Source organism: Ahaetulla prasina, chromosome 12 (genome assembly GCF_028640845.1).
Source record: "Ahaetulla prasina isolate Xishuangbanna chromosome 12, ASM2864084v1, whole genome shotgun sequence".
Lineage (NCBI taxonomy): Eukaryota > Metazoa > Chordata > Lepidosauria > Squamata > Colubridae > Ahaetulla > Ahaetulla prasina.
Window position 1 is genome coordinate 159480 of NC_080550.1, and position 17809 is coordinate 177288.

The 17809-nt window shown below is 47.2% G+C and overlaps 2 protein-coding genes across 9 annotated transcripts in view; both read left to right on the forward strand.

The window, feature by feature from the left end:
• Positions 1 to 1107: 1107 nt before the first annotated feature.
• On the forward strand, positions 1108 to 12878 carry LOC131184005 (dihydroorotate dehydrogenase (quinone), mitochondrial-like). 4 transcript variants are annotated; one of them, XM_058154874.1, is made up of 6 exons: positions 1114 to 1270; positions 3041 to 3228; positions 3598 to 3711; positions 3879 to 4032; positions 4110 to 4269; positions 10016 to 12374. In XM_058154874.1, the coding sequence occupies exons 2-6, from the start codon at positions 3046 to 3048 to the stop codon at positions 10095 to 10097; spliced, it is 693 nt and encodes a 230-aa protein (XP_058010857.1). In that variant the 5' UTR covers positions 1114 to 1270; positions 3041 to 3045; the 3' UTR covers positions 10098 to 12374. The 4 variants fall into 4 exon arrangements, with proteins under 4 accessions (XP_058010855.1, XP_058010857.1, XP_058010854.1 ...); XM_058154872.1 differs by having other exon boundaries at positions 1108 to 3228; positions 3598 to 3702; XM_058154871.1 differs by having other exon boundaries at positions 1119 to 3228.
• A 2101-nt stretch (positions 12879 to 14979) lies between these two features.
• The window catches only part of DHX38 (DEAH-box helicase 38), a 34658-nt gene continuing 31828 nt past the window's right edge, over positions 14980 to 17809 (forward strand). For all 5 annotated transcript variants that reach the window (XM_058154865.1, XM_058154869.1, XM_058154866.1 and 2 more), the window contains exons 1-9: positions 14980 to 15479; positions 15559 to 15725; positions 15801 to 15905; positions 16001 to 16172; positions 16293 to 16405; positions 16491 to 16567; positions 17004 to 17159; positions 17324 to 17485; positions 17570 to 17677. In XM_058154865.1, coding sequence (XP_058010848.1) covers positions 14995 to 15479; positions 15559 to 15725; positions 15801 to 15905; positions 16001 to 16172; positions 16293 to 16405; positions 16491 to 16567; positions 17004 to 17159; positions 17324 to 17485; positions 17570 to 17677 — 1545 coding nt within the window. In that variant the 5' untranslated portion in view covers positions 14980 to 14994. The remainder of the gene's footprint in view (positions 15480 to 15558; positions 15726 to 15800; positions 15906 to 16000; positions 16173 to 16292; positions 16406 to 16490; positions 16568 to 17003; positions 17160 to 17323; positions 17486 to 17569; positions 17678 to 17809) is intronic.

Genomic DNA, 17809 nt, shown 5'->3' on the forward strand with positions numbered 1-17809 from the left:
TCAGAGCCGAAAAATGCCTTTAAAGTAAAAAAAGCCTTTGATGATCCTGCGGCTCGGCTGGGATGGGATCGTCAGAACCCTTTAAACTCTTCCCCCAGCTGAAGAGGTTGTAAAAAATAAGGTTTTAAAAGGCTCTTCTGGCGATCCCAGCTAAGTTCCTCACTACCAGAACCTTAAAAAACATGTTTTCTACAAGCTCTTCAGCCGAAGAGCTTGTTCAAACAATTATTTTAAGAGGTTCTGGGCTGCTATGAGGCAACTTCAGCTGGGATTGTCAAAGGAGCTTTTAAAATCTTTTTTTTCCTCTGGCGATCCCAGATGAGTTGCCTCATCATCACAGGCTTTTAAAATCATTTTTAACTGCCTCTTACAATAGCCCCCATCCATGCCCACCCCCTCCCCCCTCCCCACTTACCTAATAATTGCTCCTTTTCCGGCTGGCAAAGCCATGCTTTACATCAGTTGCATCAGCTAGCAACTGAATCTGCCTCCCTGCAATCCATCTCCTCAGTGAGCAACTCAATCTGCCTGCTTTGCTGGCTGAGGAATTCTGGGAATTGAAGTCCACAAACCTTAAAGTTACTAAGATTGGAGACCCCTGATCTAAAAAATATAAATAAAATAAAATAAAATATTTGCAGCTTTCTGAGATTTGGTATGTTTGTGTAGTTTTTCACTCTAACTACACAAAATCTCACAAAGCTGTATGTGGCATTTTGTGTGTATGAGTCAGCTGTGTTGTATGTGTGTAAAATGTGAAAGTTGGTTTTTGACCTTATTGTGGCTGTGTGAGGTTCCTGCTTGTTGCAGGGGCCATTTTGGGTGAAGTGCAGCTGCTTTTACATTGTGTGTGAGTCAGTTGTGTTTTGTTGTGTGTGTGTAAAGTGTGAAAATTGGTTTTTGGTACCTCTTATTGTTTTGTATACTTTATTATTTTTATTATTTATTGTTATTGGCCACGCCCACCCAGTCATCTGACCACCAAGCCATGGCCACCAAATAAGCCACGCCCACAGAACCGATAGGGAAAATTTTTAGATTTCACCCCTGGTTGCAGCCCAATGTCGGGTGGCCCATTGGAACCAGGCTACGCAAGCAAGCAACAAGTGGCACATGCACCAATCTATCCTGCACACACACACACACCCGTTGCTGCTGGTGGTTCACAGAGCTGGAAAGGTTGATGACTGCTGCCTAGACCATTTCAGATAATGGCTGTCCAATCCTTTCTTAAAAACCTCCAATGATGGAACAACCACAACTTCTGAAGGCAAGCTGTTCCACTGATTACTTGTCCTAACTGTCAGAAAATTTCTTCTTAGTCCTAGGTTTGTTTAGAAATGTGTCCTAGGTTTGTTTAGAAGGTGGCAAGGACAATTAAAATATTCCAGAAATTAGTTAAAAAGGTGAAGGGAGGGCTCTTGGGTGTGAGCTCCTCTGAGGGCCCCATGCAAAGACCACAGAGCCATGTTTTTATTTTGTGGAGACCAGCAGAGTGGAGGTCTGTCTCATCTTCAAAGGGAGAATAATCCACAAGGTGGGGTAGGGGCAACAGCAGAGAAGGCTCTCCTCATAGACCCCACCAGTTGGATTTTTTTATCTGAAAGGTCTACGAAATAACTTCCCTGTTGACCAGTATGGGCTGATATAAGGGACAAACATTATTCCATAAGTAGCCTCGCCCCATGCCATGTAGGGCTTTATAAATCATAACCAACATCTTGAATTGGACCTGGAAGAAAACTGGCACTCAATGCAGCTCGTGGAGCAAAATTATTACATGCGCTTTTTTGGGAATCTAGAATTGCACTGATGGGAGCAGGAGAGGGGGGCGGCCTTTGAGTAATGTTTTCATTAACTAGGAGTGTTTTTTATCAATGTTTCTGTTCTTTGAAGTAACAAGCAAGAATGTGATTTCTGATATAAACCAGTTCAGACTTGCTAAAGTCAAGATGGCTGTGAAGATTTGAACTTTACTTGTGAACTGATTATAATGTGGGAAACATGCCTCCTGAATATGAAATTGAGTGTTAACAAGATCATACTGAGTATTATGGGATGCTATGAAATGTTATATGGTACTGAGCATGCTCACAAGATCAGAGACAAGTTAAATGATACTAACCAATAAAGGAATACATTCCAAAGACATATGTTTGAACTGTATACAGGTAGTCCTCGACTTACGACCACAATTGAGTTCAAAATTTATGTTGCTAAGCAAAACATTTGTTAAGTGAATTTTATCCCATTTTAAGACATTTCTTGCCATAGTTGTTAAGTGAATCACTGCAGTTATTAAGTTAGTAACACATTTGTTAAGTAAATCTGGCTTCCCCATTGACTTTGCTTATAAGAAGATCACAAAAGGACACTGAAACCCTCATACATATGAGTCAGTAGTAGCCAAACATCTGAATTTTGATCTCATGACTGGGGATGCTGAAATGGTCATAAGTGTGAAAAATGGTCATAAATCACTTTTTTCAGTGCCAACTGGTCACTAAATGAATTGTTGTAAGCCAAGGACTACCTGTATAAGGTGATCTCCTATCTTTTTAAGGAGTCTCTCACTTTGTATCCACAGAGGTGTCTCCTTGTTTATGCATAAATAAGTACTAATCTACCTTTCCCGCTCAGATCCTATTTGTGCAAAGGCACACTGGGCTAAAGAATCTTGCCAATGTTTACAACTTTGTGTACACAACTTTGTGGCACAGCCACATTCTGCATCAGTTGAAACTTCCAGACATTTTTCAAGGGTAGCCCAATGTAGAGCACTTTGCAATAGGGCATAAATGACCGGAAAGCCTCCCTATTTCAGGAAAGGGTGTAAATGGCATACAGCAAACCCTCCTGGCCATAGTTGCCACCTGTTCTTCCAACAGGAACTGTAAATCCAAAATGACCCCAGGTTATGTGCGGGGTCTGTGGGGCATGGTACAACCCCATCCAAGACCAAAGGTGCTAAATTCCTGGCCACAGAAGGGCTGCCTCTGCCTTCAGGGCTACTGCTCCATGGTATTTTCTTTGTTTTTAGCCGGGATGCCCCTTGGAATAAATCTGGGCAAGAACAAGTGTTCTGTGGATGCAGCTGCTGACTACGTTGCAGGCGTTCGTGTTTTGGGTCCGCTGGCTGATTACGTGGTGGTGAATGTTTCCAGCCCAAACACGCCAGGATTGCGGGCTCTGCAGGGCAGAGCAGACTTGCACCTCCTACTTACAAAGGTAGGGTCCTACCTTGGCCTTGAAGGTTCTTCTCTCTTACAAATTTCCCTCTTGGAGCGTTCTGTGCCCAGCATACACTTCGAGCTGCTGCTCACTTGTACTCACAGAGCAGTGTCAGAAAGAATGTTGGGCCCCAATTAGGGAACAGGCCACCCATTGTTAGTGAATGCCTGTTTCCCAGACTGGCCATCTTTGCTGTCATCTGGTCACTCTAGCATTGAAAGCAGCTTCCTTTAAGTACAGCTCCTCCTCCTCTCCTTCCCAAGAGCATCTCAGCTTATTGTGAACCTCTCTGTGTGCTGGTACTGTTCTGCCCTTTGAAAAGATGGCCAAAGCCTGGAGCTTCAGTATCATCTTTGTTTCTGCCAGGTTCTTGCTGAGCGGGATTCCCTCCCAGGTAAGCACAAACCGGCTGTGCTGGTGAAGATTGCACCAGACCTGACAAGCCAAGAGAAACGGGACATTGCCAGGATTGTGAGTGAGGTACTGAGCACTAGGACAAGGGCAGGCTGTCATTCCCTTCATGAGCTTCTGACTCAGGCAGCCTCTGCTCTGTTTTATCTGCATGCTGCTGGTCAGCTGCATCTTCACCCCCAAGGATTGGAAGGAACTGGGAACCATCTAATTCTTCCTTTGGTCATCTTTTCCAGCTGGGCATTGATGGACTGGTGGTAACTAACACTACCGTGAGCCGTCCTGAGACCCTTCGTGGGGCTTCTTGCAATGAAGTGGGAGGGCTAAGTGGGGCTCCCTTACGACAGCTCTCCACCCAGATGGTCAGCGATATGTATTCTCTCACCCAAGGTAATGAGATAAAGAAGAGGCATGAGAGGCAGTGGCATCAGTTTCCTTTTCTATAAATGCTTCCTTCCCTCCCTTAGGGCGCATACCAATCATTGGAGTGGGTGGAATCTGCACTGGCCAGGATGCCTTGGAGAAAATACGGGCAGGTGCCTCCTTGGTCCAGATGTATACAGCGCTCACATACCATGGACCACCTGTGGTGGGTACCATAAAGCAGGAGCTTGAGGCCCTACTGAGGTGAGTGGAAAGCTAAGTTTTTTAAAAAAAAAATTTTAATACAAACATTCCATCTTTCATTAAACAGTGTATCATCTGGGTATAATTTTTTTGTGTCTTAACAATTAAACTTACCACCATATTCATTTCTTACATTCATTCTTATATTAATACTAAATAGTGATAATACTGATAAAGACCTGGGCCTCCGGCTGATGTTATGTAATGCCAGGTCCGCGGTTAATAAAGCCCCCCTGATTGCAGATCTTATTCAGGAAGGGACCGCGGACGTTATGGGCATTACGGAGACCTGGTTGGGCACCGAAGGGGGGGTCCCCCTAGTGGAGATGTGCCCACCAGGCTTCCGAGCATTCCATCAGCCGAGGGCCCAGGGTAGGGGTGGAGGGGTGGCGGTTATTATTAAGGAGAGTCTCGAGCCGAGGGAAACCACTGTGCCTCAGATAGCTGGGTGTGAATCCCTCTTCGTGAAGTGGGGTCGTAGAACTCAGGTGGGCTTGTTGATCACGTACCTGGCTCCTTGCTGCGTGACTACAGCCCTGCCTGAGCTGTTGGAGTTGCTGGCCGGGTTGGCAGTTGAAACCCCCAGACTGTTGGTCATGGGGGATTTCAATGGCTTCCATGACGGCCATGGACCTGATTCAGTTAATTGACGGCCCTACCCACGTCGGGGGAGGTACCCTAGATCTGATTTTTATCTCTGGCCAGTGGTCTAATGATCTGGTTTTAAATGATTTAGTTGTTGAACCTTTGTCATGGTCAGATCATTTTCTCCTTCGTCTAGACTTTCTGACCGCTACCCACCACCGCGGGAGGCGGAACCAATGCGCTGGTTCCGTCCCAGGCGCCTGATGGACCCGGAGAGGTTCCTGGCGGAGCTTGGGCGTTTCCGAGCACCTGGCCCACGACTCGACTGAAGAGCTAGTTGCGGCCTGGGAGCGGGCGCGGCTGGAGCTTTGGACCGTGTCGTGCCTTTGCGGCCTCTGACCCGGCGTCGGTCTCAACCAGCTCCTTGGTTCTCCGAGGAGCTGAGGGAGATGAAGCGCCGGAGAAGACGCCTAGAGAGGGCCTGGGGGTCCAGCCGCTCTGGGGGTGGCCGGGCACTAGTTTGGGCCTATAGGAGGACCTACCTAGTGGCAATGAGGGCTGCGCCGCCCCACGCTTCCTCCTCATTGCGTCGGCAGATAACCGCCCGGCCGCCCTGTTTTGGGTGACCCGCTTGCTCCTTCAACAGGACGGGCGGGAGGACCCCCCACAAGGGCGTGCCGAGGAGTTTAACGGTTATCTATACGACAAAATCGCCCAGCTTCGGGGCGGATTGGATCAAAATTGGGTAGATCAGGCGAGGGTTCTGAGGCCCGTCTTGTTGAGGTGGTTTGGGATGACTTTGATCCTGTGACTCCCGAGGACATGGACAGGTTGCTGGGTAGGCTGAACGCCACCACATGTTTACTGGATCCGTGCCCCTCCTGGTTAGTACTGGCTACTCAGGAGGTGACACGAGGCTGGGTCCAGGGGATTACAAATTCTTCTTTGCGGGAGGGGGTCTTTCCCGCTGCCTTGAAAGAGGCAGTGGTGAGACCCCTCCTCAAAGCCTTCCTGGACCCAGCTGTTTTAGGGAACTACCGGCCAGTCTCCAATCTTCGCCACGGCGAAGGTTGTTGAGAGTGTGGTGGCATGTCAGCTACCCCAGTACCTGGATGAAGCTGTCTATCTAGACCTGCTCCAGTCCGGCTCCCGGCCCGGATACAGTACGGAGACAGCTTTGGTCGCACTGGTGGATGATCTCTGGAGGGCCAGGGATAGGGGTTATTCCTCTGCCCTGGTCCTATTAGACCTCTCAGCGGCTTTTGATACCATTGACCATGGTATCCTGCTGCACCGGTTGGAGGGTTGGGAGTGGGAGGCACCGTTTATCGGTGGTTCTCCTCCTACCTCTCTGATCGGACGAGACGGTGTTGACAGGGGGCAGAGATCGACCCAAGGTGCCTCATGTGTGGTGCCGAGGGTCGATTCTCTCACCCTCCTGTTCAACATCTATATGAAGCCGCTGGGTGAGATCATCAGTGGCTTTGGGGTGAGATATCAACTGTACGCTGATGATACCCAGCTGTACTTTTCCACCCGGGCCACCCCAGTGAAGCTGTCAGTGCTGTCCCGGTGTCTGGAGGCCGTACGGGTCTGGATGGGGAGGAACAGGCTCAAACTTAATCCCTCCAAGACGGAGTGGCTGTGGATGCTGGCACCTCGGTACAGTCAGCTGCAGATGCGGCTGTCTGTCGGGGGTGAATCATTGGCCCCGATGGAGAAGGTACGCAACTTGGGCGTGCTCCTGGATGGTCGGTTGTCCTTTGAAGACCATTTGGCGACCGTCTCCAGGAGAGCATTTTATCAGGTTCGCCTGATCCGCCAGTTGCGTCCCTTCCTGGACCGGGATGCCTTATGCACAGTCACTCATGCTCTCGTTACCTCTCGCCTGGACTACTGCAATGCTCTCTACATGGGGCTCCCCTTGAAGAGCACCCGGAGACTTCAGCTAGTTCAGAACGCTGCGCGCTGGTTATTGAGGGCGTCTCGGAGCTCCCATATAACACCTATCCTGCGCAGACTGCACTGGCTACCTGTTGTTTTCCGGGTGCGCTTCAAGGTATTGGTTACCACCTTTAAAGCGCTCCATGGCTTAGGACCGGGCTATCTACGGGACCGTCTACTGCCGGCTTCTATCTCCCATCGTCCGGTACGCTCCCACAGAGAGGGACTCCTCAGGGTGCCGTCAGCCAAACAGTGTCGACTGGCGGCCCCCAGGGGGAGGGCCTTCTCTGTGGGGGCTCCGACCCTGTGGAACGAACTTCCCCTCGGACTTCGACAATTACCTGACCTTAGGACCTTTCGCCGCGAACTTAAAACTTATTTATTCCGTATGGCTGGACTAGCCTGATTCTTATTTTTATTGGATGGGTTTTTAAAATTCTGTGATTTTATGGGGAAGTACGTTTTTTAATATTTTGGGCATTTAAATTAGTTTTTTAAGGGATGTTTTTAATTATTGTATGTATGTATATTTTATCTGCCTGTTCACCGCCCTGAGTCCTTCGGGAGAAGGGCGGTATACAAATTAAAATATTATTATTATTATTATTATTATTATTATAATTTTGCATCTTTTTCATATCTTGTTTGTATTTGGATGAGTATACCAGTCTATCTCAATCCCTTGTTCTTCCAATTCTTGCTTCCCTTTCAATTCCCCCTTATCTGTTAATAAATCTTTGTATCTAAAAATATTTATAAAATTAATAATATTTGGGTGTATTAATGCTTCCATTGTTGATAACCATATTGGTATTTTCAAATAATATTTATCTCTGACCTTCTCCACACTAATAACAATGCATTTTTTACATAGTGTCTACAAAAATACGTATGCATCTTAACTTCTACCATACCATAAAAATGCATGCCATCCCAGTAGTAATTCGTGTCCTTCCAAAGTTAATAGTCTTATATTTCTTAATTCGATCCATTCTTTCATCCAAGTCAACGCTACTGCCTGGTAATATAATTCCCAGTTCAGCAGTCCAAATCCTCCACGTAGTCTCGCATCTTGTAGCATCTTTATACTAATTCTCACTTTCTTCCCCTGCCATATGAGGTAAAGGTAAAGGTTCCCCTCGCACATATGTGCTAGTCATTGCCGACTCTAGGGGGCGGTGCTCATCTCCGTTTCAAAGCTGAAGAGCCAGCGCTGTCTGAAGACGTCTCCGTGGTCATGTGGCCGGCATGACTCAACGCCAAAGGTGCACGGAACGCTGTTACCTTCCCACCAAAGGTGGTCCCTATTTTTTCTACTTGCATTTTTACGTGCTTTTGAAACTGCTAGGTTGGCAGAAGCTGGGACAAGTAACGGGAGCTCACCCCGTTACACGGCAGCACTAGGGATTCGAACCACTGAGCTGCCGACCTTTCGATCGACAAGCTTAGCGTCCTAGCCCCTGAGCCACTGCATCCCTTGTATGAACTTCCATATGAACTTCCTTATTATTTTGTTAAGGTGCTGAAAATGAGTCTTTTCAATTTTTATTGGAATTGTCTGGAATAAAAACAATAGCCTCAGTAGTATATTCATCTTCATTATTGCAATCTTTCCCATAAGTGATAGTTGCAAGTTTTTCCATTTCTCCAAGTCTTTCTCAATTTGTCTTTAAATTATAGTAATTATCCTCTTATCGTTACATCTCTTGTATTCCTAAGTATTTTACCTTTTTCACAATTTGTATATATAATTTCTCTCTTAATTCTCTTTTTTGCTTTTCTGTAGTATTTTTCACCAATATTTTTGTTTTTTCTTTATTTATTTTTAAACTTGCCACCTTTCCATAATCCTCTATTTGTTCTAATATTTTAGAGCCTGTTGTTTGAGTTTCCCCCAAGATAAATACTAAATCATCTGCAAAGGCTAGTAGTTTATATTCCTCTTTTTTAATTTTCATCTCTTATTTCTTCATTCCATCTTATATTTCTATTTAACACTTCTAAAGTCAACACAAATAACAATGGGGATAATGGACATCCTTGTCTTGTTCCTTTTGTTATATTAACTTTCTCTGTCATCTCTCCATTCACCAATATCTTAGCTAATTGTTTGTTGTAAATTATTTTTATAGTGTTTATAAATCTCTCCCCAAAGTCCATTATATGTAATTGCTTTATCATAAACTGCCAATTCACATTATCAAACGCTTTCTGAGCATCTAGAAATATCGCCATTTGTTTTTCTGAGTGTGTCTCATAATATTCCAAGGTATTCAAAATTATCTTCATATTATCTCTGATTTGTCTTTTAGATAGAAAACCATTTTGGTCCATATGAATAAATTCATTTAATAATCTCTTTAGTCTGTTCTCCATTATTGAAGCAAAAATCTTATAATCCACATTTAATAGTGAAATTGGTCTGTAGTTTTTTATTAATTTCAAATCTGAATCTTCTTTAGGTATAAGTGTTACATAGGCCTCCATCACGAGTCTGGCATTTTTGCTTTCATTAAAAGTTCATTAAATAATACCAGCATTACATTGCTTAGCACCTCTTGTAGCGTCTTACATAATTCCATCTGGACCTGGTGTTTTCCCATTTTTTTGTTTTTTAATTGCTTCTGTTAATTCCATCATTGTTAATCTCATTAAAGATTTTTCCTTATTTCCCTCCATCGCTTCCGGCAGCAAATTGGCCATTATCTCTGCTAAATTTTCTCCTTTCTCTTCTTCCATGTTCTGGAATTTCAAATAATAATCTGAAGATTATTTCTAAAGAAAATAATTGCTTTATCTTTATTTCTGTTTGCCGCTGTTATATAATCCAGCTCTCCCACTCTTTTCTGTTGCTTTAGCTTTTTCTTCTACTTTTTGTACTCTTTGTTCATATTTTTTCCATAATCTCTTTAATGTTTTCTAATTTGCCTTCTACTTTCTCCATTCTCTCATTATCTTGCCTATTCTTTCCTTCAAGTCCTCGTGAAGAGCTTGTATCATGTTTTTTAATTCTAATTGCATGGTGTTAGATTTTTCTAGTTTTTCTTGTTGCTGTATCATGGCTTCCAATGTTCTCTGACCCGCTGGGCTAGATGTTGCAGATGAGCTTGCTGAAGCCGGATCTGATTGTGTTTTCTTTTTTTTGTAGTGCCTTATATCTTGTAATCCACCAAGTGTGAAAAATATAGTTCAAATTCAATTTATAATCCAAATATAGGTCCTCCAGCAAGAAGAAAGGTTGGGGAAGAAAAAAACAGAAAGAAAAGAGAGAAAAAAGTAAAAAAAGGCAAAAAGAATAATCCAAGTCCTATCCAAATCCAAAACTCAATCTTTGATGTCCTGCTCAGAATTTTTCATACTTCTTTACTTCAGGTTCTTCTAACCTTAATCCAAATAACCTCTGGAAGAGGTTTGTAAATAAAATTTTGTAATCACCACAGGAATGAGAAAAAAAGAAAGAATAAAAGCCCTATTCCAAAGTGCCAGTGTAGATTTCCTTTGTCTGTCTCTGTCCCTGTCATTTTGTCTTTTGCTTTTTAGATTCCAAGAGTTACACAGTACTCAAAGAGAAAAAAAATCTCCAGTGTTTCACTCCGTATCTTGAATTGTTTAGTCAAAACAACTGCTTATCAATTTAGTTCGCAGGCTTTCTTAACCCCCAAGGTTACATTTCATCTCTGTTGATATGTCTTCCAATTTTAACCTTTGCCTGTAGGTGGCACTGTTGCTTTATTTCTCTCTCCTTCCCCTCTTTACAGTAGGGTCACAGCAAGTTAAAGTCCAATCTTAATAAAAAGTTCCAAAAAAATTCATACAATCATGTATTCTTTAGTCAATAATCCCCAATTTAAATATTGAAGTATCCAGTCCAGATCCAGCCTTTACTCTTCAGCCCAATCTTTATAAGCCAATTTTTCTCTCATTCCTTTATTTTCTTGGCTCCACCCACCTTCCTTGTTGCCATTCTTCCAGAGGTGGAATAGGTAAAACACCCAATTCCACCTCCTTCTTTGAGGTCACGCTCTCCTATGCTATTCCAAAGAGGTTCTTCTTTAATCCAGTTTTAAAGGTAATAAAAACTATTCAAAATGTCTCACCCGGACCGATCGCATCTTCCTTTAGCTTCTGCACTCTGCAGTGGCTGCCCTGGGTTCGTAGCGACTCGTAATGGTAGCCTTCCCAGCTGTCTGTTTAGGGAGCTTTTCCGGCTCTATCAGGGAATTTGCGAGTTCCCTGAGATCCACAGAGTGTGCTCCCTTTCCTACGAGACAACTCGGGTCCAAAAGGACCACCTAACAGCTGGGATATCGACAGTGCCCCCAGAGCCCCCAAATGATCCGTCATTTTGCTGCGACGCTAGCCCCTCCCCTCCCTAGAAAGCTAAGTTTCTTTTGGTCCATGGTTAGATCTAAAATACGAGACTCTGTCATTTGCTCTAAAACAATTGGATTTAAGCTGTGTTTTTGTTACTTTGAAATTAAGATGTTGTGTCGTGTACTATCTATTAGGTAAAACTAGGCTCTCTTTCTTCTACAATTGCTTCTCTTGGTAGACAGTCCCTGTTTCTGATAATCAGCATACTAACACTTAATTTAGAATTTAAAAGTATGGAGAAACCAGGACTTGAATAAATCTTTATTTAATATAAATATAAATATAAACAATAAAATAAATATTAATTGATTTAAAAATTGCCCCTAAATACTTATAAGGTCAGGAGGATAGCACCCCATCAGCCAGGTGAGCCCTAATGGCAGGGAAGGTTCATGTTCCAGAGTTGAACTCATAGGAAACTGTGAAAAAAGGCAAATCCCCCCCCCCTTTGGAATCTTCACTCAGTGGAATCTTTAATCAATATTGGAAAATTAAGGGTTGTACTTAGTGTCATTGGAGAGGAAGAGACTACTAGAGTAAGGAAGTATACAATGAGGAATATACATTGAAACGGGTGAAATGCTCCCAGTTTGGACTGGATTGCCTGATCCAATAGCAATGGCGGTGGGTGGTTCGGAGAACCGGTAGCAAAAATCTGCTCCCCCCCCCATGCCCAGCTGAGCTGCGTGATCATCAGTTGGTTTTTTTAACTTTTAAAAGCATTTTTTTTTACAACCTCTTCGGTGGAAGACATTGTAGAAAAAATATTTTTAAAAGGTTCTGGTGATCAGGCAACTCAGCTGGGATCCTCAGAACCCTTTAAAAGCTTTTTTTCCCTCTGGGGATCCGAGCTGAGTTGCCTGATCATCACAGGCTTTTAAAAGCATTTTTTTACAGCTGAAAAATGGCCGAAGAGGTTGTAGAAAAAAATGGTTTTAAAAGTAAAAAAAAAAAAAGTTGGCCACACCCACCCAGTCACATTATCCCACCACCACCAAGCCACGCCCACAGAACTGGTAGTATTTTACATTTCATCCCTGAACTGAAAGGAATTAGGTTCTTGCATGGGGTATAAACTAATTAAGGAAGTGGAGCTTGTGGAGCAAAGAAACACATTTAGGAAAAGGTAGTTAACAAAGGTTGATATTTTCCTTTTTATCCCCAAGTGCCAGAATAAGAGTTCACATAATTCTATTTGCCTTGAGCAGAGAACAAGGATTCCAGAGTGTTCAAGATGCTGTGGGAGCGGATCACAACCTCTGAGTATTAGTGTGACAAAAGGGACCCATGAACTCTCTGGACCAGCAGCAAAAGAGGACATGTGTCGTTGGAGATCCACTGGCTACTTCCTGCCCCTCATTATGATGAGGGGGGAATTTGGACCTTAAAAAAAAAAAGACATATAACAAGGGGGAAACAAGTGTTTGTTGGCATAAATCCTCTCCTGGGGAAGCGTAAAAGCTAAAGAGCTTTCCTGATGTCGTGAGACTGATGCAAGCAGTACCCCAGCACAAGAAGATAGAAATGGGTCACAGAGTCAGCGAGGAACATAATATCAGTATTCCCTTGGTTGAATTTCAGTCTCTCTCTCCTCGTAAGGTTGAGAGACCTGTACCACTTTGAGTAGAGGAAACCTGTGGTGTTATTCAGAAGTTGTTTTGGAGAAGGCACACAACAATTTTTAAAAATAAAATATTGAGATTGTTTCCCCTGGAAGTTACTTAATTTTGTTTTGAAACATATGTCTCTAAGCCTATCTAGGCGGTAGAAGATGCTGAGTCTCCTTTGAAGGAAGTGTGCTTTGCACCAGGTAAACAGCTTCAAAAATTAATCTATTAAGGGGTTGGTAACAAAATATTTATCTAAATTTATTGGCTGCTCAATTCCGGTGTACTGGGTGGCATACAAAACTATACATAAATATCTAGCGTTGCCTTTTAAACTCAGGTACCTGAGTGGCACAGAGCTTTGCAAAATGGCTTTTTCAGCGTCCCAGACAACTACAAGTATTTCAAGCAAAGTGAAAAACATTAAAGTTTTTTTTTTCAAGTCTTTACCTAGGGTACAGAAATGATACATACATTCAATGTACATGATCCATCAGAAAGCAACAAATCTAAAGGCATTAAGGGTGGAGAAAAGAGATGTTGTTGAAATAGGTTACATCTCCTTTCCCACCTGGGTTTGTTTCTGTAACACTTGCAACATCGAAGGACTTCAGACTAAAGCCCTATTGTCTGTCTGATGAAAAGGCTGGTTGTTACACATCAAAGGGAATGGATTTGGCTCAAAGGAAGAATATGGTTTCCTACACTCCATAGAAGGAGGCAAAGATGCCATGCTAAAATGCTAATGCAATATCACTTTTATTAATGTACTAGTAAAGTCCCAAATCCTAGGAAAATAAACCCTGGTAAGACCGAGTGGCTCTGGGTTTGGCATTCGTTGGCTCGGAGCATTGCCACCTTTGGTCTTGGATGTAATCTGGGCGTTCTCCTGGATTCATGGCTCCTGGTCAATGAGCAGGTGGCAGTCATCGCCAGGAGGGCCTTTGCGCAACTGCAGGTTGTGCACCAATTACACCCTTTCCTGGACCAACAATCCCTACTCGAGTCATCATGCCCTAGTCACCACCTGTCTTTATTGCAACACACTATATGGGGCTTCCCTTGAGCATCCAGAAACTCCAGTTGGTGCAAAATGCAGTGGCCCGCATGATTTTGTGCAGACCCCGGTGTGCACATGTTACCATCTCTCCTGCAGGAGCTGCACTGGCTGCCAATTTGCTTTTGGGTACAATTCAAGGTGCTGGTTGTCACCTTTAAAGCCCTTCATGGGTTGCGACCAGGTTATCTGAGGGACCGTCTCTTGCCGGTCACATCTCCCTGACTCACCAGAGCAGGGAGGCAGGGAATGCTGCGGGTCCCATCCCCTAGGGAGATACACCAGATGGGACCCAGAAGAAAGGCCTTCTCCATGGTGGCTCCCTCTCTGGAACATCATTTCCCCAGAGATTAGAATGGTCCCCACATTTAACACTCTTCTGGAGGGCGCTGAAGACCTGGTTCGGGCAACGGGCCTGGAGAACCCAGAGCGGCATGGAGCCCATTCAATGGTTCGTGTGATCTGCTGTCCCTGGGGTGCGTGGGTGGGTTGTGTGTAATTTTATTAATTTTATTCTTATTAGGTTTATTCAAATTCCTTGTGTGTCCAATCACACTTGGCCAATAAAAAAATTATATTCTATTGTTTTAAATGAGGTTTTATATTCTGTAAGCCGCCTTGAGTCGCCATGGGTGAATAGGTGGCAATATAAATTCAATAAAATAGTAGAACCATTAAAATCAACGGGTAGCCTAGGCCCTCGATTAAAATATATCGCAAACGAAAACAAATGCGGTGCAACGCCAGCCTTTGGGTCCAAAGCCAGGTTTTCAAATGCTCCCAGGATTGCCATCTCCCAGTTGAACTAAACAGCTTTTAGTGCACCAAGAATGGCAGCTACTTTTTTTCTCCTTGACTCGGGTTTGGCTCCCGTCCAGTACGAGGACGGAGTCTCCAACCTTGACAACTTTAAGCCTGGAGGAATTCAGCTCCCAGCTTTGCTGGCTCGGGAATTCTGGGAGTTGAAGTCCTCCAGTTGCCAAGTTTGCCAAGGTTGGAGACCCCTGTCCTAGGGGGCATTTTCGGAAGAGGCCCAAGAGATCCGGCTAGCTTTGTGCCCGAGACAGGGCCAAGGTTCCCTACTTAGTCCGGCGCCGCAGAATAAGCGGGCAGCCGCCGCAACGTAGACGACGCACCAACAAAGGCGAGGCTTCACGGATGGGCCTCTGCCCAGCCCAGGAAGTTCAGAGGCAGCGGCTAGAACGGCCGTCCGCTGCTCTATGGCGGAAAGAGGGCCAGAGGGACACCGCCGCGGGGCATTCTGGGACGGCCGCCGCCGGCCCCGCTCCGTCCGGAAGAGGAAGCGTCGCGCAAGGGCCCATGGAGGAGCGCGCGGAGGCGGCGGCTGCGGAGGCCTCGCTGCACCGGCTGGCCGGGCTCGCGCCCGAGGGGCAGGTGGGGGGGCTGGTCAAGCGCCGCAGCGCCGCCGAAGAGCAGCACGTCTTCAAGATCCCGGCGCCGCGCGCCTCCCTGCTGGGCCTCGACCTGCTGGCCGCCCAGAAGCGCCGCGAGCGGGAGGACCGGCCCGTCAAGAGGCCCCGCGGCGGCAGCGCCGCCGAGGAGGGCGCGGACGAGCCACCCGGGCAGCCGCCGGAGGAGCCGGGCGACGGGGCGGGGCGGGGCGGCCGCCGGCGCAGGGACAGGTGAGCGGGGCGGGCGGCGGGGCGGCGGGGCTCCGGGGCCGCCCGGCAGGCCGGCTGAGCCCCCGTCCCTCCCCGGCAGGCAGTACCGCTCGGCCCAGGCGGAGACGCCATCGAACCCGGGGGGCGTCAGCGAGGGCTTCTGGGAACGCAGCCGGCAGCGGGAGCGCGAGCGGCGGGAGCAGGGCGTCTTCGCCTCGTCCAAGGAGAAGGAGCGCCGGAGGGAGCAGGAGCGCAAGCGCGACCGAGGTGAGCCCGGCGCCGACCCCGACCCCGACCCCGTGGGACCCTCCGCCCAAGCGGCTGACCGGCCTTTCTTCGCAGAGAGCCGCGGCCGGCGCAGCCCGCGCGCCGAGAAGGACGGTTCTTCGGAGAGGAGCAGGAGCGCCCCGAGGACCGAGCCGGAAAGCCCGCGACAGCCGCCCAAAGGTGCTTGACAGCGGGGAGCCCGCCTGGGGAGGGGCGGGGCGCCGCTGGCTTTGCCCCTCGCTGACTCAGTCCTTCCTTTCCTTTCCGGGGCTCAGATGCAGCCACGCCATCGCACTCCAGCTGGGAGGAGGAAGACAGCGGTTACAGCGGGTCCCGCCGCTCCCAGTGGGAGTCTCCATCCCCGGCTCCCTCCTGCCGGGACTCGGAGCGGAGCCACCGGAGCCCTGCTCAACCTCGGGAGAGCGAGAGACGAGGCGACCGCGAAAGGTACGGTGGGGCCAAAGGCTTGCGGGCGGAGGGTGCTGCGCTGGTGGCCGGAGCGAGCCCCAGCTTGGTTGGGGCAGCAGGAGTCAAGAGAGTGAGCTGTGTGTTGGTCACCCTTTGCAGGTCCAGCAGGGGCCTGGAAGAGACGCCTTTGCCCACCCCTACCTACAAATACAATGAGTGGGCTGACAACCGAAGGCATTTGGGTGGACCCCCTTGGCTCTCCAGAGGCAGGGGTAAGATAAAGATTGCGGAGTGGGGAGAGGCCCGGGTTTGCTTTAATCCAAGGTGGAATTGGCATCTCATGAGATCTATTTCCAGGGAGATGTGAGGATGGGGAAGACGGCATTGCGTTTGAAACGGAGGAAGAACGGCAGCAATGGGAAGATGATCAGCGGGTAAATTGGCAACTGTAATCCCTGGGGTGGTTACCTTGCTATTTGAGGCAAAATGGCTGAAAGGGAAGAAATAGAGCAAAAAACTTCAGAATGAGACAGAAGCAAATCTCCGGTTGACAAACTCAGGTGGCTGGGGCTGCTTTTCACTTTCTAAGTGTGGGCTGTGGGATTTTCATCGCTGGGTGTGAGGTGAGATCGGCTCCTCTGGCCAACCCTTAGAAAGAGATTTCTCCCTGGGGCTTGGAGATCCCTTTTTGCCTGTCATGGTGAGATGGCAACCTGTGTGTGTGTTTGTGAGAGAGGGAGAGAGAGAGATCAGATTTCCAATTGTTCCTTAGTGGTGGCGGTGGGGCTATTGTGTTGCTATGAGCAGAGCAGCAGAAGAGACCTCATTTTCCTCTGGTGAGATTTTATAACCATTTTTGTCTCTACTCAGCAAGCTGACCGGGACTGGTATATGATGGATGAGGGCTACGATGAGTTCCACAACCCTCTGGCTGCCTCCTCAGAGGAGTACGTGAGGAAGCGTGAGCAGCACCTGCAGAGGCAAAAGCAGACACGCATCTCAGCTCAGCGCAGGCAGATCAATGAGGTTGGGCAAGGCAGGGCAGGGGCATCCTAAGTTGAGGGGCCCTGGTGCTCAGCTGTGATTCAGAAGCAGTGGGTCCGCTTGTTCTCTGCTATTGCTGGAAGCCCCCAAGGCCTGCTTGGCCTAGAAGCGGGGGCTGTTGCCTGATTTAACCTTCTGTTCGGCAGGATAACGAACGCTGGGAGACCAACCGCATGCTGACGAGTGGTGTGGTGCATCGGCTGGAGGTGGAGGAGGACTTTGAGGAGGATAATGCTGCCAGGGTGCATCTCTTAGTGCACAATCTGGTACCTCCTTTTCTGGATGGGCGCATTGTTTTCACCAAGCAGGTCAGGTGAAGTGGGGGTGGGGGTGGGGGAAGGACCAGTGGACCTTTGCTGCCTTGAAATTATCCCTTTTTTCACTCTTTCCAGCCTGAGCCCGTCATCCCTGTCAAAGATGCCACCTCTGACTTGGCCATCATTGCCCGTAAAGGCAGCCTGTTGGTGCGGAAGCATCGGGAGCAAAAAGAGCGCAAGAAGGTGCTGACTGAGCCTCTTGCTATGTGGGGTGCAGGCGGGTACCCGTCTCTTTTGTAGAGAGCTGGTTTGGCCTAGTGGTGAAGGCAGCAGGCTAGTAAGCGGGAGACAGTGAGCTCAAGTCCAGCCTTAGGG